The sequence below is a fragment of the Erpetoichthys calabaricus genome, chromosome 10 (genome assembly GCF_900747795.2).
Source record: "Erpetoichthys calabaricus chromosome 10, fErpCal1.3, whole genome shotgun sequence".
Classification (NCBI taxonomy): Eukaryota; Metazoa; Chordata; class Cladistia; order Polypteriformes; family Polypteridae; genus Erpetoichthys; species Erpetoichthys calabaricus.
This window is the reverse complement of record NC_041403.2, coordinates 18379834-18403541: the sequence shown is the minus strand read 5'-3', so window position 1 is coordinate 18403541 and position 23708 is coordinate 18379834. Positions and strand designations below refer to the sequence as shown.

The following is a 23708-nucleotide window of genomic DNA, read 5'->3' as shown; positions in this document are numbered from 1 at the left end:
CTGCAGAAAACATCTCAAGGATGATCAGGGGAAACAGGATGCACCTGAGCTCAATTTTGAGCTTCATAGCAAAGGCTGTGAATACTTATGTACATGTGCTTTCTCCATTTTTTTATTTTTAATAAATTTGTAAAAACCTCAAGTAAACTTTTTTCACGTAGTCATTATGGGGTGTTGTGTGTAGAATTCTGAGGAAAAAAATGAATTTAATCCCTTTTGGAATAAGGCTGTAACATAACAAAATGTGGAAAATGTGATTCACTGTGAATACTTACCGGATGGACTGTATAATATTATATATATATATATATATATATATATATATTTGCAGTTGGAGATCCACAAAGGGAGAAAAAAACGAATCACGTATCATAAAATAGTTTTATTCCTGAGCTTTCAACCCCTGTCAGGGGTCTTCATCAGAGGATAATGCTTAGACTTACAAGAATCAAAGGCAATATATAGCAACACATTCAGTGGGGGGTGGGTGGAGGTGACTAAGTCCGTATGATCAAAGGGGGGGGGGGGGGTGTATCATTAAATTAAAGTGCATATGTCCTTCTTAAGTTGGCATATGCTGGGTTTATGTCCCAAGTGTCTGTTGATGGCATTTTCATCTGATAGCCAAGACTCGGCCAACTCTCTGGCGCTTTTTGTACTGGCCTTAAATTTTACTTTCACGTTGTCCCAATTGAATGTGTGTCCTGTCGATTTAGTATGTGCATATATCAAAGATAGTGCGTCCTTTCTTCTGACGGCGTTGCGATGTTCCTGTACACGTGTTGATATATGCACATAACCTTCTCCTGTTGTCTCTGCAGACCAGCCGCGGGAAAACCTATCTTAATCAAGAATGTCACTTCCTGTTCCGGCGCCTAGAAGAACGTCACTTCCTGTTCCGGTGCCTAGAAGAACCTCACTTCCGGTTCCGGTGCCTAGAAGAACATCACTTCCTGTTCCGGCACCCAGAACGATGCCAGAAAAGCATCACTTCCGGTTACCCGACATCACTTCCGGTTACCCTACATCACTTCCTGTCTGACCACTTAAAACCGCCATCTTTTCCAACCTTCATCAGTTCTGTCTTGGACTCAGTATGAGCAACAACTCTGTTGTATGAAAAAGAAAACCTTTGCAGCTAGGAACATTATATGGGTGGCTGCCCCAAACCTTTCTTTACGTGTGTCAAGTCTGTTCTTTTACAGTGGCGTAGTCGGCAGGATGATGGCCTCCTGGAGAGATTGGAAGGCAAACCTAAACCTAGGCTTGACACACGTTTATAATCCAACAAAATATCAGATGGGTAAGTACCGCTCCCGAGTTGCCGAGTGAGCGTCCGTCAGGGCGTGTCGGGGAAAGCTTGAATATGCTTCGACCCATCATCCTGTTAAAGGTACGGGGAAAAATAGCCCCGGGACCCACAGGCTAGAGCCAAGTGCATCAGGGAACGCATTGAGAACTTATTATGGCCTCCCGGGTGTGGGGACTGCCCCTACATATCCCACGAAGGGCAAGCCCTTTAATACAGGTGGGAGAAACCCAGGCTGGCAGGTGAGAAACATAATGGCCTGGACATACAACCCTGCTAAGGCAACTAAGAAACAGGCCATGGCTTTGTGGGCTAAGGTGGTTGGTTGGTTACAACCCCATAAAAAAGCCAGCCACCAAATAGCGGAGCAAGCGGCTTGCGCTCTATTCCTCAGATCTCTACCCAGAAAAATCGCCCAGCCGGCCTGAGATTATACAGATATTGCCTCGCTAGCCGAGAAAATAGATCACCTCAGGGCAGAAACCGGCTTGGGAGTGTCAGAACGGGACTCGTGTGAACCCGGGCATGCTTGCATTCCTAATACAGAGTCCCGCGGCTATAATGCGAAGCATGTTCGAGTAAACTCTGGGACGCGCCGGCGGGCCCTGCGAGGCGACGAAGGGGTCTGCGGGGTGATGTGGGAGGAGGCACGGTGCGCGCTCGCTAATCCACTGGCCTGTCCACATATGGGAAAAGTGCTAGTCAATGGAATTAAAGTTATCTCTTTATTTGATTCCGGCAGTAACATTTCCATTGTTGCTGACCAATTGATATTACCGCGACAATGGTGTAAGATTAAGACCCGCATTACCTGTATTCACGGGGATGTCCGGTATTATCGATCCGCCAACTGCTTTATCTGTCAGGATGGCGTAGTTAAGAAGTTAACGGTGGCAGTAATGGATAATCCTCCCTTCCCCATGATTCCAGGAAGAGATTGGGTCGACATAAATAGCGGTGATAAAGGCGCTTCTTCTCCTCGCTCACTAGGTCTAGTCACGGACGCGAATTCAGCACTCTCAACTTCCTCCACGCCGTGTATACACCCGGCTGAGGAGCGGACTTCGGCCTCTAGTGATGACGAAGAAACACCCGGGATGTCGCAACCCGAGACGTCATTAGCAGGCACTGAGACGACTCGGGACGAAAACCCGCCCCTTGAGGTCAAATCCGATCCTCTCTCACGTCTGCAGTTTCAATTCAGGCAGACGCCGGCTTCATTTAAAAGGGAGCAATGGAATGATGACTCCCTTAAATTTGACAGAATGCAGTCGTTCTGATAGATGGCCAACGCACCTCACATCCAATGCCACAGGGTCCTCACTTTGTGCTCAATAATGATCTGTTATATCGGGTGGCAGAGCATGAGGGACAGATGAGGTCGTTGTTGTTAGTACCACGGACTTACTGGCGACAGGTCTGTGAACTAGCACATGCCCATCTGCTGAGAGCCCACTTGGGCCCCGAAAAAACACTAGAAAGAATTAAGCTCCGATTTTTTGGCCCGGAATTAACGAGGAGGTTCGCTGCTTTTGCACATCCTGTCCGGAATGTCAATTGAGGCAAACTCCTAGGAGGGACCGTGCTCCTCTAGTTCCATTACCCTTAATTGATATCCCTTTTGAACGTATTGGGTTCAACCTGGTGGGACCCCTAGAGCCCTCCGCCAGAGGTCATAAATACATAATGGTCCTGGTAGATTATGCTACCCAATTTCCAGAGGCTGTTCCGTTGCGCTCAGCTACTTCTAAAGCTATCACACGGGAATTAGTGGGTGTATTTGCGCGTGTCGGAATCCCTAAAGAAATCCTGACAGATCAAGGGACTCCTTTCACCTCGCAGACGTTCAGGGAGACTGCCAAGCTACTTCAAATAAAACATTTAAAGACTTTGGTATATCATCCTCAAACCGACGGTCTTGTAGAGAGGTTTAATCAAACTCTCAAACAGATGTTGCGTAAGGTAGTCAATGAGGACGGAAGGAACTGGGATCAGCTCCTCCCCCTCGTCCTTTTTGCATATCGGGAAGTCCCACAAGCCTCCATGGGGTTCTCACATTTTGAATTGCTATATGGACGACAACCCCGGGGCACATTAGACATTTTAAAGAATGGGAGGAAGAGGCACACCCATCAACAAATATATTAGAGTATATCGCGCAGTTACGCAATAGATTTGAGAAAATTAGACCCATATTGAAAACGCAGACGGAAAAGGCGCAAGAAGCTCAGGCCCGAAGCTATAACCATGGTACGTCTTTGCGGGAGTTCCGCCCAGGAGATCGTGTCATGGTGTTAGTTCCTACCTCTCATTCCAAATTACTGGCTCATTGGCTAGGCCCTTATGAAATTAAGGAGAGGAAGGGGCTGGTCGATTATTTGGTGAAACAACCGAATTGTCGTCCCAGCGAGCGGATTTACCATGTCAATCTGCTGAAACCGTGGAAGGACAGGGATTCCGAGCCCTCCTTCGGACAGCTCTGCTCTCTCTTCGCACAGCAATTACACCTTAATTTCGGAGACAATTTGACTTGCCAGCAACGTCAGGAGCTCGAAGCAGTTATCCTGTCTGAACCTGAGGTAGTCAGTGAAACTCCAGGTCGGACCTCCTTGGTTGCGCATGACATTGTGACAAAACCTGGGGTTATAGTCCGAGAACGCCCATACAGACTTCCCGGAGCAAAGAAGGCTGAAGTGGAGTTGGAGATCAGATGAATGCTGGACCTAGGTGTGATTGAGGAAAGTTATAGTCCCTGGTCCAGTCCTATCGTTATGGTCAGTAAGCCCGATGGAAGTTGTAGGTTCTGCAATGACTTCCATCAGCTTAACCAAGTCTCCCAATTTGATGCCTATCCGATGCCGCGAGTGGACGACCTCCTCGAGCGGCTAGGTCATGCTAAATTTTTGACTACTTTAGATATGACTAAGGGGTATTGGCAGGTTCCCTTAACGGACTCTGCTAAGGAAAAGACAGCGTTCAGCACCCCTAGTGGTCACTGGCAGTATCGTGTCCTCCCATTTACATTACATGGGGCACCTGCGACCTTCCAACGTCTGGTGGATAAAGTGCTCCGTCCTCATAATTCATATAGTGCTGCCTACTTGGATGACATTGTCATCTATTCCAACACTTGGGAGGAACACGTACAGCAGGTTGGAGCTGTATTGCGGACACTGGCAAAAGCTGGGCTTCATATCAACCTAAAAAAGTGTTACTTTATATTGGTTGAGGCCAAATATTTAGGCTATCTAGTGGGCCGGGGTATGGTGAGACCACAGTGTTCGAAAATTGATGCCATTGTGAATTGGCATAACCAAGAGGCAAGTTCAAGCCTTTCTCGGCTTAGCGGGTTACTATCGCCGGTTTGTTCCCTGGTTTTCTGAGAGAGGTACGCCCTGACAAACCTCACTAAGAAGGGTCGACCTAATCACGTGGTATGGGATGATATATCAGAGGCTGCATTCTGTGACTTGAAAATGGCCCTTACGTCAGCTCCTATATTAAAGGCGCCGGACTTTTCCGTACCCTTCATTCTCCAGACGGACGCTTCAGACACAGGTCTTGGTGCCGTGCTGAGCCAAAGCGTTGATGGAGTTGAGCACCCCATTATGTACCTGAGCCGGAAACTGTTGGATCGGGAAACTAGGTATGCGGCAGTGGAGCGGGAGGCTCTGGCTATTAAATGGGCGATTACACAGCTGAGATATTACCTCTTGGGACATGAATTCACTCTTGTGACGGACCATGCGCCCTTACAGTGGATGGCCTTGCACAGAGAGTCCAATCCACGTGTCACGAGGTGGTTTTTGGATCTACAGCCATATAAATATTCGGTCATTTATCGCCGGGGTGTTCTGCAAGCCAATGCCGATGCCCTTTCTAGATGCCACGACCTCTCGGACTGGTACGCCCGACCTGACGGGTCTGGGCTGAGGGGGGGCCATGTCACACACGTGCGAGTAGGGGGACGTTGTGTGGACCAAGTGAAAGTAATTCCACGCCAGGCCAGGGGGGGGAGGGGTGCACTAAACCTTCTCCTGTTGTCTCTGCAGACCAGCCGCGGGAAAACCTATCTGAATCAAGAACGTCACTTCCTGTTCCGGCGCCAAGAAGAACGTCACTTCCGGTTCCGGCGCCTAGAAGAACGTCACTTCCTGTTCCGGCACCCAGAATGATGCCAGAAAAACATGACTTCCGGTTACCCTACATCACTTCCTGTCTGACCACTTAAAACCGCCATCTTTTCCAACCTTCATCAGTTCTGTCTTGGACTCAGTATGAGCAACAACTCTGTTGTATGAAAAAGAAAACCTTTGCAGCTAGGAACATTATACAGGTGGCTGCCCCAAACCTTTCTTTACGTGTGTCGAGTCTGTTCTTTTACAATATACAGACTAGGGGGCTCTAACCCCCTGCTCGCTTCGCTCGCCCACCCCCGGGTTTGGTCTACCGGATATACAATTTAAAGAGATTGTTATTTTCATGGGAATTATTACATATGCATTATTTGAAACTTTAGTAAAAACAGTATTTGGAATTAGCTTTTCTTCAAGATCGCTTTGAATTTTGATTCCGTGTTTGGAAGACGATCACATACCGTCGTAGTTCCGACCATAAACGATGCCAACTGGCGATCTGACGGCGTTATTCCCATGATCCGCTGGGCAACCAAAGTCTTTGGGTTCCAGGGGGAGTATGGTTGCAAAGCTGAAACTTAAAGGATTGACGGAAGGGCACCACCAGGAGTGGAGCCATCCATCCATCCATTTTCCAACCCGCTGAATCCGAACACAGGGTCACGGGGTTCTGCTGGAGCCAATCCCAGCCAACACAGGGCACAAGGCAGGAAACAATCCTGGGCAGGGTGCCAACCCACCGCAGGACACACACAAACACACCCACACACCAAGCACACACTAGGGCCAATTTAGAACCGCCAATCCACCTAACCTGCATGTCTTTGGACTGTGGGAGGAAACCGGAGCGCCCAGAGGAAACCCACGCAGACACGGAGGAGTGGAGCCTTTGGCTTAATTAGACTCAACACGGGAAACCTCACCTGGCCCGGACAAACAGAACAATGAAAAGTCAACGTGGCTCAGAGGTGCATGTGGACTGTAGCAGATGCGAAACTGACTGGGGTGGTGTTTGGAAAATGAATAGACAACGTGACTCACAAGTGCATGTGGACTGCACACAGATGAAAGCAATTCAGGTGAGGAGTTGGGGGCGGGCACATGAAGCAGGCAGTGCGTACTGAACGATGACTAAGAGATGACTGTTCACCCATCAATACACTGTCCTCATTGGGCGTCCTTCCCCTCACACCCCGTTCCGCCCTCCGCACGCAACTGCCATCCAGCCCCATCCCTCGCTCTGGGAGGTGGGGGCGCAGCGGCGGTCCTCAGTTTTCAGTCACGGACAATTGTATGTTGCTCTCTCCAGAGTTCCGTTACAGTCATATCCTCAAACCCACCCCATAAGAAGAAGCATGTTTGTCGTGGATGTGAATCACTGTATGCAGCGTGTAAAACTGTTTGCGAGGGGTATCCCATGGTCTTACAGTTGGTGGGCGGGTCTCTGTTAGCTGCTCTTGCGAGCGGGCACATGACCAGGCAGTGTGTATGCTTCGAGAGCGAAGGTGGATGCGACAGGACCATCTAAGAAGAATCATATTTGTCGCGGATGTGAATCGCTGTATGCAGCGTGTAAAACAGTTTGCGAGGGGTATCCCATGGTCTTAGCAGTGTTTATGCTTCGATGTGAATCGCTGTATGCAGCATGTAAAACGCTGTATTGTATGTTGCCCTCTCCAGAGTTCCATCTTTTCATTCACCTACAGTCGTATCCTCAAAACCAACCCCATTTGGACAACTGTGTCTTTCAGGAAGTGTTCACCAATCAATACATAATTATGCGGCGTATAGTACGCCGCGGGTTGGCTAGTATATTATATAATTTTTGCATATAATGAAAGGGTGAATGGATGTCGCTTTTCTTCCTTAGTTTGTCATGATTATTGGGTAAAGGTTGTGCCTACATAGTTGGCTTCACTTTGTGATTTTTAATTGTAAATAATGTTTTATTATAGAATAATTCTACCATTTTTCAAGATTTTATATTAATATAAATTTTCAATGCATGAGTTATCAGTTAAAAAGGGCAACTTAATATCCACTTACCTTTTCTTGAGGTGCTAGATAAAGTTAAATTGTAGTTTGATTTGGATGATCCCAGTGAGTTGTAGGCTTTAACAGTTACCATATGAATATCATCCTTCCATGGAAAAGTATACACAGTTGTATTGCTTAGACATTCAGATGACCACATCACCCCTTTAGCCATGTGATGCTCAATAATGAAGCCTTCCACTGAGCAAAGAGCATCTTCTTTTCTTACAGTCTGAAAGAAAAGTGTTTTAAAGAGTAAATGAGGCAGTAGTTCATAGTATAACATAAATGTGTCCCTGTTTAGGTTAAACATTGTAGCTCACAGTGAAAAAAATTCTTCCACAGTTCTATTACTTACTGTCTCTCACTGGCAGAGGAGATTTGAAGATGGGTCACTTTCATCAAAAGTCAATGCTTAGTGTATTATAAAAAATAACAAAAAACAGTACACTACTAAAATATATGACTGTAATTGTTTAACCAACCTCCATATACAGTGCTGGTCATAAAATTAGAATATCATGACAAAGTTGATTTATTTCAGTAATTCCATTCAAAAAGTGAAACTTGTATATTAGATTCATTCATTACACACAGACTGATGTATTTCAAATGTTTATTTCTTTTAATGTTGATGATTATAACTGACAACTAATGAAAGTCCCAAATTCTGTATCTCGGAAAATTAGAATATAAATTAAGACCAATGCAAAAAAAGGATTTGTAGAAATGTTGGCCAACTGAAAGGTATGAACATGAAAAGTATGAGCATGTACAGCACTCAATATTTAGTTGGGGCTCCTTTGGCCTGGATTACTGCAGCAATGCGGTGTGGCATGGAGTCGATCAGTCTGTGGCACTGCTCAGGTGTTATGAGAACCCATGTTGCTCTGGTAGTGGCCTTCAGCTCTTCTGAATTGTTGGGTCTGGCGTATTGCATCTTCCTCTTCACAATACCCCATAGATTTTCTATGGGGTTAAGGTCAGGTGAGTTTGCTGGCCAATCAAGAACAGGGATACCATGGTTCTTAAACCAGGTACTGGTAGCTTTGGCACTGTGTGCAGGTGCCAGGTCCTGTTGGAAAATGAAATCTGCATCTCCATAAAGTTCGTCAGCAGCAGGAAGCATGAAGTGCTCTAAAACTTCCTGGTAGACGGCTGCGTTGACCTTGGACCTCAGAAAACACAATGGACCAACACCAGCAGATGACATGGCACCCCAAACCATCACTGACTGTGGAAACTTTACACTGGACCTCACGCAACGTGGATTCTGTGCCTCTCCTCTCTTCCTCCAGACTCTGAGACCTTGATTTCCAAAGGAAATGCAAAATTTACTGTCATCAGAGAACATAACTTTGGACCATTCAGCAGCAGTCCAAAGGCGAGATGCTTCTGACGCTGTCTCTTGTTCAAGAGTGGCTTGACACAAGGAATGCAACAGCTGAAACCCATGTCTTGCATACGTCTGTGCGTGGTGGTTCTTGAAGCACTGACTCCAGCTGCAGTCCACTCTTTGTGAATCTCCCCCACATTTTTGAATGGGTTTTGTTTCACAATCCTCTGCAGGGTGCGGTTATTCCTATTGCTTGTACACTTTTTTCAACCACATCTTGTCCTTCCCTTCGCCTCTCTATTAATGTGCTTGGACACAGAGTTCTGTGAACAGCCAGCCTCTTTAGCAATGACCTTTTGTGTCTTGCCCTCCTCGTGCAAGGTGTCAATGGTCGTCTTTTGGAAAACTGTCAAGTCAGCAGTCTTCCCCATGATTGTGTAGCCTACAGAACTAGACTGAGAGACCATTTAAAGGCTTTTGCAGGTGTTTTGAGTTAATTAGCTGATTAGAGTGTGGCACCAGGTGTCTTCAATATTGAACCTTTTCACAATATTCTAATTTTCCAAGATACTGAATTTGGGACTTTCATTAGTTGTCGGTTATAATCATCAACATTAAAAGAAATAAACATTTGAAATACATCAGTCTGTGTGTAATAAATTAATCTAATATACAAGTTTAACTTTTTGAATGGAATTACTGAAATAAATCAACTTTGTCATGATATTCTAATTTTATGACCAGCACCTGTATACCAAATTTCAGCAAAGACAGATTTAACAGAACTAGAGCATATCAGCTTCCATAATTACAATTTTGTACCAGTATACTTTGGGTCAGGTAGATTATAAACAATACTTGTGCAAATATAATCTACCTCCTCATCATCATCTACTTACATCAAAACTGGAACACCACATCTCTTAGATTTAAAAAGTAGATTCCTGGTGTAAGTTTCTTACTCATCTGTCTTATATATTGTGAAAAAGGCGCTATATAGGCGTCTGACCCGACGCAGATTCACACGGAGACACGTGTAAAATAAACAAATTATTTATTTTTTTCTTCACCTGTGGGTGCACATCTTTCCCATGTCCCGCAGGCAGTACACAGTCCCCAGGCACCAACACATCAGTAAGTAAAACACACAAATAAGCACTCTCTTCCTCCACCACTCCTCCCTGGCAACCTCGTCCTCCTCCTCCCGATTCTGGCACCTGGAGTGGTGGCTGCTGGCCCCTTTTATAGTTCACCCAGAAGTGCTCCAGGTGCTTGCCATGTTCTGGCTGCACTTCCAGGTGTCGTAAATATGTTGCCCATACGAGCTCAGGAGTCCCAGCTGCAGCACCCCTTGGCGGTGCCTGCAGGACCCAACAGGGCTGCACCCAACTCCAATTCCCATGGAGCCCTGCGGGAAACAGAGGCACTGCTCCAACCCAGGGGGGCAGCCATCTATCATCCAGGGGGAGGTATTGCACCATCCAGGGCTGCTCCCCCTGAATATAGAGTGCAGGGGCATCCCGGCTGGGCATGGACCCCGGCTGCCTGCCACAATATTTATATACTGTATGGACACTAGACACTTTTATGAAAACATAATAGAGATGGCATTGTTCTTCCTGAGGCAAGGGTCTAGTGAAGAACATTTACTTTACCATAAGAGCAAGTCATTTTTGATACTCTATTCTATTCTGTTGCCTACTGTCTTTAGCAGTAATGAGCGAACCATAAGGAGTTCACTTCACTGTGAGTTTGGAGAAATCACGGAAATGTTCAGGGACTTCACCAAACTGGGGGAAATGCATTAAAGTCAATGAGGAACTGAACTATTTTTGAGTGGATTATAATGATGCAATAATCTTTTAAATGTCTATGAGGGCTAGGGAAGCATCTGAAAACTATGCTGGGCCAATTATCTTGACCAAAAATGTGACCCGATCTGTGATGGGATTACAGAAAATGTTTGTGAATGGCTGCTGGGGCCTCTGTCTTAAGTACAAATTGGACATAGTCAGGTCAGATGTTTGTATATATATATATATTGTTGGAAAAACGACCAAAAGACATCAAGAAGGTTTGGGGCAGCCACCCATATAATTGTTTATGGCTGCAAAACTGATCGAATAGCAGAGACATGCTCATTCAACAGAGTCCAAAACAGAACTGATTTCCATGAAGCAAGATGGCAGCTTTAAAGGCCAGTAGCGGAAGTGATGTCATTAATACCGGAACCAGAAGTGACGTCAGTGGCTGCCCCAGAGCCGGGCGGAATTTCCCTAGAATGGTCTGCAAAAGATCGAGAGGGAAAATTAGTGCACTTCGCCACCCCCTTGTCTGGCGTGGAATCACATGTATTTAAGCCCTTTAGCTGTCTCCTAAACACACATGTGTGACAGGGGTCGCCCCCCCCCCCTAGCCCAGACCCAGCAGGTTGTGAACGCGGGAGAGAGCATCGGCATTGGCGTGTAGAGAACCCATCCGATAAATGAGCGAAAACTTATAATGTTGCAGATCGAGGAACCACCTCGTGACTCGTGGGTTAGACTCCTTGTGCAGGGCCATCCACTGTAAAGGTGCATGGTCCGTGACTAGTGTAAACTCCCGGCCCAAGAGGTAGTACCTCAACTGTGTAATCGCCCACTTAATTGCAAGAGCTTCCCTCTCCACTACCGCATATCTGGTCTCCCGATCTAACAGTTTCCGGCTCAGGAACATGACGGGGTGTTCAGCACCATCGACACTTTGGCTCAGCACTGCCCCAAGGCCTGTATCCAAAGCGTCCGTCTGGAGGAAAAAAGGCTGTGAAAAGTCAGGCGCCTTTAAAATGGGTGCCGACGTCAGGGCCCTTTTTAAGTCACTGAAGGCTGCCTCAGTCATATCAGTCCATACCACAGTGTTAGGAGTCCTCTTTTTTGTTAAATTAGTCAAGGGCACAGCTCGCTCCAAAAAATGTGGTACAAACCGGCGGTAGTACCCCGCCAATCCGAGAAATGCCTGGATCTGCCACTTGGTTTGCGGACGGGGCCATGTCAAAATGGCTTCTATTTTAGAGCACTGCGGCTTCACCGTACCACGACCCACCAGGTTGCCCAAATACTTAGGCTTCCTCCAATCCAAAGAAACATTTCTTTGGATTGATTCGAAGACCGGCTTCACCCAGCGTCCGCAATACCGCTCCGACGTGCTGTAGGTGTTCCTTCCAGGTGCTGGAATAGATGACGACATCATCCAGGTAGGCAGCACTATACGTGTTATGGGGGCGGAGCACTTTGTCCACCAGACGCTGGAAAGTTGCAGGAGCCCCATGTAACCAGAAGGACGCAATACTGCCAGTGTCCACTAGGGGTGCTAAACGCGGTTTTACCCTTTGCGGAGGCCGTTAAAGGAACCTGCCAGTACCTTTTGGTCATGTCAAGTGTGGTCAGGTATTGTGCCTGTCCAAGCCTTTCAAGGAGGTCGTCCACTCGAGGCATTGGATAAGCATCAAATTGTGAGACCTGATTAAGCCGATGGAAGTCATTGCAAAACCTCCAACTCTCGTCAGGCTTAGGAACCAAGACAATTGGGCTGGACCAGGGACTATGACTCTCCTCTATGACTTCTAGGTCCAGCATGCGCTTGATTTCCAGTTCCACTTCCGCTTTCTTTGCCTCGGGAAGTCGATAGGGTCATTCTCGGACTATGACCCCGGGTTCAGTCACAATATCATGGGCAACCAGAGAGGTCCTTCCTGGGATTTCGTCCACCAACTCCGGGACGGATGAGATAACTGCTTCGAGCTCTCGCCTCTGTCGGTTATTCAAATTAGACCCAAGTTAAGGGTGTTACTTTGAGCAAAGAAGGAGCGGGGCTGGCCGGAGGTGGGATCAGGGTCCCTTTCCTTCCACGGTTTCAGCAGATTCACATGATATATCCGCTCACTCGGTCGACGATTGGGTTGTTTCACCAAATAGTCGACGAGTCCCTTTCTCTCTTTAACTTCGTATGGCCCTTGCTAGTGGGCAAGTAGTTTAGAGTGGGAGGTGGGAACCAATACCATGACTCGATCCCCCGGCTGGAACTCCCGAAGAGTCGTGCCACGGTCATAATAGTGGGCCTGTGCTGCTTGCGCCTCTTTCATGTGACTTTTTAATATGGGTCGAATTTTCTCAAATCTATCTCGTAACTGCGTGATATATTCCAAAATATTAGTTGAGGGAAGAGCCTCTCCTTCCCAACCTTCTTTTAAAATGTCCAATATGCCCCGGGGTTGTCATCCATATAATAATTCAAAGGGTGAGAACCCCGTAGAGGCTTGAAGGACTTCCCGGTAGGCAAAGAGCACGAGGGGGAGGAGTTGATCCCAATTCCTCCCATCCCCGCTGACCACCTTGCGAAGCATCTGTTTGAGAGTTTGATTAAATCTCTCTACTAAACCAGGGGTTCCCAAACTTTTCAGCTCACGACCCCCAAAATAACCGTGCCAGTGACTCGTGACCCCCACTATCCTCGGAAGTGGTTAAAATATACAAATGTTGCGCGCAACGGTGCACATGCGCCAATAGGCCTATCCAAACATGAGCATGACAACACGAAAGAACACAATGGTTTAACAACCATATACTTTTTTTTAATAGTAACTTACTCATTTGTTTAATTTCAACAAAATATCCTATCCAAACAAGAGCATGACAACAAAAAAGAACATAACGCTCTAACAGCCATATAACTTTTTAAAAAATTGTTATTTACTCATTCGTTTAATTTCAACAAAACACCTCACCTAATGAGATGGGTGGGCACAATGCTTGGAGCACAGCAAGTCCAATCATCTCGTGACCCCCCCCCCAATGTCTCACGACCCCCCAGAGGGTCATCACCCCTACTTTGGGAACCACTGTACTAAACCATCAGTTTGAGGATGATACACCGCGGTTCTCAAGTGCTTTATTTTCAGTAATTTGGCCGTTTCCTTGAACGTCTCCGAGGTAAACGGCGTCCCTTGGTCCGTAAGGACTTCTTTAGGGACCCCAACTCGCGCAAAGACTCCCATTAGTTCCCGTGCGATGTCTTTAGAATTAGCTGAGCACAACGGAACAGCTTCTGGATATCGGGTCGCATAATCTACGAGGACTAATATATATTTATGTCCTCAGGCCGAGGGTTCCAGGGTTCCTACTATGTCGACCCCTATCCTTTCAAAGGGAACATCAATAAAGGGAAGGGGAACGAGAGGAGCACGGTCCCTCCTAGGAATTTCCCGCAGCTGACATTCCGGGCATGAAATACAGAAGCGGCAAACCTCCTCGTTAATTCCTGGCCAATAGAAGCGGAGCTTAATACACTCTAAAGTTTTTTCGGTGCCCAAGTGGCCTCCTAGGAGATGGGAGTGTGCTAATTCACAAACTTGCTGCCAGAAAGTTCGTGGGATCAACAACAACTTCCGCACTCCCCCCTCGTGCTCACTGACCCGATATAATAAGTCATTTTCTATCACAAAGTGGGGTCCTTGTGGCATGGGCTGAATGGTGCTTTGGCCGTTGACGAGGACTACTACATTTTTAGCAAACTTAAGGGAATCGTCATTCCATTTTTGCCTTTTAAACGATGCCGGTGTTTGTCTGAATTGAAAGCTCAGATCTGAGAGAGGGTCTGGGTTGACCTCAAGGGGCGGAGAATCCTCCCGCTCTGGCGAGGTGCGGACTGATGACGTATTAGTCCGCGACGGCCCAGGAAGTTCGCCATCCTCCTCATGGTTTCCCATACCTCTCTCCACCAGCTGTGTACACGGTGTGGAGACAACCTGAGACGGTGGATTCCCGTCTGTTACTAGGCCCACTTTCGAATAAGGCGAGATCAATACTTCACCGCTTTTAATGTCAGACCAGTCCCGCCCAAGAATCACCGCACACAGTGGATTTGTAAGGACCGTTACAGTGAGTTTTTTGAGTGATCCTCCGTGGCAGATGAAACATCGGACAGAGTTATAGGAGCGGATATCTCCGTGTACACAGGTAATTCTGGTCTTTGTTTTTAACCACTGTCGCGGTAGTACGTATCGGCAATCAACAATAGAAATGTTGCTGCCGGAATCAAACAGGGCTTCTACCTTGTAACCATTTACAATGACCTCTCCCTTATGAGCCAATAACAAGGGGTTTGAAAGTGCACATAATCCATCCCTCTCTCTCCATTTACATTCCGCCTCACCTCCGCGCGAGGACCGCGCCTGCGGAATCGGGGACTCCGGTGCAAACTCCGGTTTATGTCGAGAGGGCAGTTTAAGAGGGACGCAATCTCTACGGCTTCCACTTAAGGACCGTTCCGCCCTCCCAAATTGTGAGGTTGCCCTAGTCGTTTCAATGAGACCGGCTGGGTGAAATGCTCTGGCAGGCTATTTATAAATAAAAAACAGGCCACTTTTTTCACTAATTGGAAGGTGGTACATTCAGCGGGCCTTAACCAGCCTGCCACCTCTCCCAGAGAAAGTCAAGTTGTTCTTGGGTAGACTGTTCAGGGTCAACCCTCCAGTTTTGTATTTTTCTCACCTGCTAGTCTGGGGAATGTCCACTTTCCTCTGGGACCTTAGCCCCGGTGGGAAGGACAGCTCTCTCCTCCGAGAGAACATAATAAGTCCCCATCGTTTCCCCCACAGAGACCAGCCCACATCTGTGTGACCCATCGACACTCTCCCTATTCAATTTAGGTAACCCAGAGATAGACAAAGGGAGCGGAGTCTGCACGGTTCTTTCCGAAAATCCGAGACGCACTCCCCATCCGAAAGCTCGGCCCAGGTACTCTCCCACCTGGACATGATTCAGGTCCCGGTCCCGTTCTATTCAGGGTTTTCTCCATCCTGCCGACTACGCCACTGTCAGAAAAACGACCAAAAGACATCAAGGTGGTTTGGGGCAGCCACCCATATAATTGTTTACGGCTGCAAAACTGATCGAATAGCAGAGACATGCTCATTCAACAGAGTCCAAAACAGAACTGATTTCCATGAAGCAAGATGGCAGCTTTAAAGGCCAGTAGTGGAAGTGATGTCATTAATACCAGAACCAGAAGTGACGTCAGTGGCTGCCCCAGAGCCGGGCGGGATTTCCCTAGAATGGTCTGCAAAAGATCGAGAGGGAAAATTAGTGCACTTCGCCACCCCCTGGTCTGGCGTGGAATCACATGTATTTAATCCCTTTAGCTGTCTCCTAAACACACGTGTGTGACAATATATATATAGTGTGATAAAGGCGCTATATAACACCCGACCTGGCACAGACTCACTCAGAGGCACGTGTAAAAACACACAAGACTTCTATTTTCTTCAGCTGGAGAGCACGTCTTCCCCATGAACCCCCCAGCCACAACACAGTCCCAAAAGCACTTTATATAAACCACACAAATCTCCAACTTGGCACCACCACTCCTCCCAGGTGTCCTCTTCCTCCTAATTCTGGCTCCTGAGTGGTGGATGCTGGCCCTTTTTATAGCCCACCCGGAAGTGCTCGAGGTGCTTGATCACCTGTTGCTAATTGCACTTCCGGGCGTGGCTGTAGAGTTGTCCAGGTTGGCTCTGGGATCCATGCAGCACCCCCTGGCGGCCACCCCAGATCCCCACAGGGTTGTGGAGAATTACATCTCCCATGGAACCCTGCGGGAAACTGAGGCACTATCGTCAACCATGGAGACTGCCATCAAGCGTCCCGGGGAAGGTTTTGAGGAGCCCATGGCTGCTCCCCTGGAATATAAGTAGAATGGGCATCCCGGCCGGGCATGGGACCAGGCCGCCCGCCACATTATACATATATAGTTGAGCTCACAGAATTCCAGTATTCAGGGCACTGATTTGCCATGCTATGAAGTTTGCAGCTCAAGCTCATGTTTGAGTCCCGGTGCAGCCTGCTTGCCAGGTCCATATAAGGGAAGGGAGTGTGAGGCAATTGCATATGCAAAAAACCTTAACACTTAACACCTTAACAGATCAACACCTTTTTCTTCCATCAAAAGGATAGAAACAACTTTTAAATAGTAATAAATCTTTTGTTATTATTATTATTTCACGTGGTTTCATGTGATTTCTGACTGAGAGGTTGGGGGTGAGCTGCTAAGGTTTGTTTTGATTAGACGCTGCACAGCATACATGCCGTGAAGTGCATGGAGAATTGGCTGTGGCTCTTACCACAGAGACTCAAAGATTGGTTTGTGCCACTTTGTACTATCACTTCCCTGTTTGAGTTTTGGAGCACCAGCAGTTAATATATGCATACCGGTGCGTACCTGCACACCCAGAGAGCCTATAATGTGAAGGATCAGCCTCTTATACTTGGTAGGCTGTGCCTGTCAAAACCTGATGTGTGCTGCATAGCAAGGAGCAGAGCATACTTAATCCAGCAGTGAAGATAAAATCTAATAAATCTATGCAGATATAATATTGTCATTCTGGTCATTTAATGCACCCCTCAAATAAAAATACTGTGGGGTGCAAATCCAGTAGTGACAGCATATGTAAAGCAGATTGGACAGCGACTTTGAATATGAGGTGTAGTACAGTTGCAGTAAGCATGTGTGAAAGTTCTGTGGCTGACTGGAACAGCTCTGTGATATTATGCTGGCCTTGCAAATGGGTGCTTAGGAAAAAAATGTTTGTCCAAACTGCCAGCCCAGTTAATTTCCAGGAAAATATTTGTGAAAAGAAGGATACCAGTGGGGGTGGCACGGTGGCGCAGTGGGTAGACGCTGCTGCCTTGCAGTTGGGAGACCTGGGGACCTGGGTTCTCTTCCCGGGTCCTCCCTGCGTGGAGTTTGCATGTTCTCCCCGTGTCTGCGTGGGTTTCCTCCGGGTGCTCCGGTTTCCTCCCACAGTCCAAAGACATGCAGGTTAGGTGGATTGGCGGTTTTAAATTGGCCCTAGTGTGTGCTTGGTGTGTGGGTGTGTTTGTGTGTGTCCTGCGGTGGGTTGGCACCCTGCCCGGGATTGGTTCCTGCCTTGTGCCCTGGGATTGACTCCAGCAGAGCCCCGTGACCCTGTGTTTGGATTCAGCGGGTTGGAAAATGGATGGATGGATAGAGGATACCAGTGAACACAGTATATTCTCTGAAAAAAACTCTTTTGCAAATTTCTCCTATCAACACTAGTCTTTGGAAATGACTTCTCAAAAATCATGTGTAACATCTGAAAAACTCTTAGTAAAAATTCCACTACTTTACAGCTAATAGATTTCAAAGTAAATTCATCTCTCTATTATAAAAAACAATCCTGGAGAGAAATAGTACGGTGTCGAGACGTGATCTTCACGTTAAGATCACGGAAGACAGTTAAAAGACTCGCGAGGACCTTAAACATGACACATTGTGAGTAAAAATTCCACTACTTTACAGCTAATAGATTTCAAAGTAAATTCATCTCTCTATTATAAAAAACAATCCTGGAGAGAAATAGTAGGGTGTCGAGACGTGATCTTCACGTTAAGATCACGGAAGACAGTTAAAAGACTCGCGAGGACCTTAAACATGACACATTGTGCCAAAAGATTGAACCAGGACCGTCTCGCGATGATGCAGAACATGAGATTCTTGCAAAACATGCCCTACTTACAATCAATATCAAATAAAACAACGGGGCAGCAAAACATTCAGTCTTGTGAAGGATTTGAGCACACACAGATCTAGGGTCTCAGCGCATATAAAGCGTATAAGGACAATACATTATAAAAGAAACGTCGACGACTAAGCGAAGAAGAAAGCAGCGCGGAGAAAAGAGACTCAAAAGCGTTGGAGAGAAAAATGAGCAAAAAAGAAAAAATAATCTATATGCAAATTCAGAAAATAAGGAAAGTAATTATCAGCCCGTAACAAGTGGAATTGAAACAAAGCACGTCCAATCGGGCTCAGAATTAAAAGACAGAGTAAAAGACAAAGTAGAACTTCATAAACACGTTCCACAAACGTTGGCGCTATACACATGCAGAGCAGATTATGAAAGCAGTGGAATTCGGAAGGCTCAAAAAAAAAAAAAAGTATGCGCGATATAAATGAGGAGAAAGTTAAAGAATATGAAAGTAGGAAAATTAGAAAGTATAAAAAAAAGACAGTAAAGATCGCAGTAGCGCAAACAAACGGAAATTATTACTCGAAAAAGGGAAAATAATCCACAGACCAGGTGTCATTGAAAACAAAGCAGGACAAAGCGAGGTCAGAAATAAAAGACAGAGTAGAAAACAAAGTAAAACGTCATAAAGAGGTTACAAAACAAAGGGGCCAAACACATGCAGAGCAGGTTAGAGATAATGAAAACTGGAATTCAAAAGACTAAAAAAAAATGTCGCGAAACACATGCAGAACAAGATACAGAATATGAAAGCAGAAAAAAACGACAGTGTCAAAAAAAGAAAGTAAACATCGCATTAGCGCAAAAAAGGAGAAATTATTACTCGGAGAAATAACTTAAAGGCGAATAGAGATCGAATATATGGACACAGGTGATATGTCAGAAGTAAGTAAGTATTGTAAGGCTTTGACGTTTAAGTCAGAGAATTTCAAAAACAGGGTTTGCCTCACATGCATTTATTGGTTACTTTGCAAAAAAAAATTATTAACTGCTGATGATGTAGATCGTTTTGTCTGTGCTGAAATTCCAAACAGAAACCTATCTTGAATTATGGTACAAAGTCATTAAACACATGTCTCACTGACCTCATTTAAAAGATTCAGCATATTGGGACTTGAAAGATTCCAAATATTGTTTTTACATAAGTTCTGAAATAAAAGTGAAACTAATGAAATAGCAACAATTCAAAGAAAAAAACAATCTTAAAAAAGTGTGTATCCGGAAAACCAAACACGGGGGTTGGCGAGCGAAGTGAGCAGGGGGTGAAGCCCCCTAGTAAACTATAAAATAATGTAATGCTGTTTAGTCAATAGGTTCTGCTGGTAGATAAGATTTAAAAGAAAAAAAAACTTACATTTTGTCAAAATATATGACAAACTTTACTCATATACATGTTTTCAAGTAATTGTATATACTGTATATACAGTACTATACACATACCTTTAATTATTAATCCTGACACTACATCTGTTAGACATGTCTGTTATGTCTTAATTTAGTACTATTACTATTCAAAGAGTTTGAATATGGATAGAAAAACTACTCCCTTTGCTATCTTACTTTGCATGACATTGCATGATTTGGACGTTTCACGAAACTAAACTGATTCTGGCCAACATGTATTTGAATAATCAGGAAAACAATTAAATGATACCTACCTTAACCTTCGTAACAACAATCTAATGCTGGCAAGAAATTTTAAATGCATCTTATATACTGCTAGGGGCCATTTACTTTATACTCAACTGTAATATTTTTGTCAAAAATCTAAGAAAATGTAAGAATCATGAATTGACAATTTCCTTATTGATTATAACGGTCTTTGTAGAAATGTTGAAATGATAGTATTTTATGATTAAACTTCTCTTATTGTGGAACTCATGATAACCTGTTCTTTAAATTTACAGAGAAACTGAGGACTCAACCTGATCCTGCTGGCAGATGACTTAGTTAAATATGCTTTATTACAGGAGCGAGCTGCAACCAAGTTATCTATTCTACAAATCAGTGGGAAGCACTCAATGATCTTTCGGGAGCAAATAATATATGACTTTCACAAGTGGGTTAGAACATGAATGATGAAAGGATAAAAGCTGTTTCAACAATTGATACTGAAATCTTAAAAGTCATAAAGCCTTTACAAAGTGTAAGGGACACTGGTCCAGATGGATACCCAATTTTTTTTCCAGTGAACTATCATGGTTAAAGCTAACTACTGTAGGGAAAGAGAATGAATTCTTATCTAAAACAGTCTGCCTGATAATCATCTTTCTTGAAAAAAAATAAAATCACCCAAAATAAGAATCTTACAGTCCAATCACCTTCCTAATTTCTAACATGGTGGTTGTCACACATGCTATCCTTACAGGCTCTTTTGAAGTATGCAATAACACTTTGGAATGAGAGGGGGCACTATTGCTCACATTGTCACCTCTTTCTCTCTCCACAGTGCAGAGAAACTGCCCAGTGAGAACAACTGACTCTGCCCCTTCCAGGACACTCCATTAAAGCTGTGGAATTAATTTTTGTTGGAATTACAAGCATTAAACAGGATGACACGGTTGGCGTCCCAAATTTTCCTTTTGTGGAGCTGTCATTACTTCACCTGTCCACAAGATGCTATTCAACAAATAAAACTGAGAATGTACAACCTTCCATAATTTTTATACAATCAGGTGGATTTACCAAAGGCATATAATTACTCTCAAATTTGTAAGACATGTTTAACAGAAAATTTACTTCATATCCATATGAATCCTCTAGGGTTCTGCTTTCTTTGGATGATTAAAAGACATTTATCTTTGCAGTTGGCTGTAATTTATGCACATGGATCACAATATATACTAACCCTTATGCCTCAGTTTGAAATCTCCCATTTCTTACAGTATCTAGTGTAAGTCAATAAGAATGACCTTAATCTTTGATTCTTTTTGTTGTTGGTATTGAGTCACTCACGATTTGTCTGGGCATTCGGCCAGAAATTCAGAGAATCCTAAAGGATGAATATGAACAAAAGTATTTCTTTATGCTGATTATATGTTACGTTATATAACTGACCCAGGCTGATATTTTTCACATATGTTAAGCACAATAAATGATATCCAAATGATCACTGGATTAAATATTATTAATATACTTCTTCTTCTTTTGGCTGATAATTAATCTGAGCAACATAATTTTATATATATTAAATTATACACACATATATATATACTGTGGTGGGCTGGCGCCCTACCCGAGGGTTTGTTTCCTGCCTTGTGCCCTGTGTTGGCTGGGATTGACTCCAGCAGACCCCCGTGACTCTGTGTTAGGATATAGTGGGTTGGAGAATGGATGGATGGATGGATATATATATATATATAAATACACCAACATCTTGTCCAGTATTCCATTGTGCTTTGCATCTGACACTCTTGAGATTAACTTTGGCCTGCCATGACATTGACTTGGATTATATGAGTCTGAGAATACAGTTCAGGATATTGTGTATTCATTGCCATCACCACTGTCAGTCCCCAGAATTTGACACAGTAAGTCAAGTCTTCCATAGAAGCCTAATGTGTGAACCAGGTAATTAAAAAGAGACATGAAGATTTAAAGATTCAGCATTTTTACTTTCATTTCCCACTAATAAAATGTCTCATCAGTTGTGCTCTGAACAAATCCTGGTACAAACTGTAAAATGTACAAATTTTACAAAGGCTATAGACTACACACACACTCACACTTGAAACATATTAGAACACTGGCTTTTTCTCAGTTAATGCTTGCTGTTAAAAATCACTTGTTTTTAAAAAAATAATTTAATTTAGTCTCTATATAAATACACTAGCAAAATACCCGCGCTTCGCAGCGGAGAAGTAGTGTGTTAAAGAGGTTATGTAAACATATATATACATAAACATATATACTTATATATACATATCTACATATATACATATATATATACATATACACATCCGCATATATATACATATATCAACATATATATACACATACATATACACACATACATACATACACACACACACATATATATATATATATATACATACACATACAGACACATATATATACATATACATATTTACATATCTACATATATATACACATATATACATATCTACATACATACACATCTATCTATCTATATATATATATATATATATATATATATATATATATATATATATATATATATATATATATATATATATACATATATATCTCTATCTATCTATCTATATATATACATCCCCGTGCTTTGCAGCGGCGAAGTACTGCTTTTAAATTTTTATTAAGAAGAAAACCTTTTTAAATTGAGTGAAAATATACCAATAAAAATTTGTTAAGGATCTGTTTTTTTGTGAAGCTGACTTCACACAGCCTCTCCGCTGTTTTATAAACGAACGTCATATAAGGTCTTCCTTTTTCGTTGCTTTGCCAACGGAAGCAGCCTTTTTATTTAATCCTGTTTTTTACGATTGTTCTGTTTGTATATGACATTGTCAGTTCAGCACTCCGGTTGTAATATGAGCAAGCCGTGCAAGCTTACTGTTGAGAATGCAACGTATAGTTGTACAGGAGAAAAGCAATCTTGCCTCAAATCAATGGCAACCTTTTGTAGGTCTATGAACTTAATTTAAACTTTAGGTTTACACGGTTCTTTGTTTCCGAAGTACCTGCAGTCATGAATATGTCTGTATGCGTCAGTCGCTTCATATGTTCACGTGAGCCGCTCTGTTGTGTGATGTTGCGATGTCCACGGCTTTATTTAATGTTAGCTAAGACCCGGCACTTAAACGTTTCTTGCTACAGCAATTTTAACTCCGTTACAAAGTGATCCAAAGTCTCGTTTATACCTCGTGTCTTCTCATTAAACTTGTAAGTCGCGAATATGGTATTGCAAACGGCAGTGGGAGCATTTCTATAAACTTAATTTAAACTTACGGTTTACACCGTGCTTTGTTTCCGCAGTAGCTGCACTTATGAATATGCTTGTATGCGTCACTCGCTCGCTTCTTATTGTTTCGCTGCCTTCTCAATTGTGTAATGAATGTTTTCTTCAGCGCTCTTTGGGGCTCTTCCTTGTTTTGTACGTACTGCGTTCACAGTCAGTTCACGTGATTACGTGGGTGGCGTGATGACGCGATACGCAACTCCGCCTCCCACGGCCATGGAGGTGCACTCTATTACAGTATATGGACAAAAAAGAGGTCCCAGTTATGATCATTACGCGTAGAATTTCGAAATGAAACCTGCCTAACTTTTGTAAGTAAGCTGTAAGGAATGAGCCTGCCAAATTTCAGC

The 23708-nt window shown here is 44.2% G+C and overlaps 1 protein-coding gene across 4 annotated transcripts in view; it reads right to left on the bottom strand.

Annotated features, from left to right (window-relative positions):
• lepr (leptin receptor) overlaps positions 1-23708 on the bottom strand; it is a 188550-nt gene that overhangs the window by 69568 nt on the left and 95274 nt on the right. For all 4 annotated transcript variants that reach the window (XR_007936050.1, XR_007936049.1, XR_007936051.1 and 1 more), the window contains exon 15: positions 7492-7711. Coding sequence is in view for 1 of the 4 variants with exons in the window: in XM_028810964.2 (XP_028666797.1) it covers positions 7492-7711 (220 nt within the window). In the remaining 3 variants the exon portion in view is untranslated. The remainder of the gene's footprint in view (positions 1-7491; positions 7712-23708) is intronic.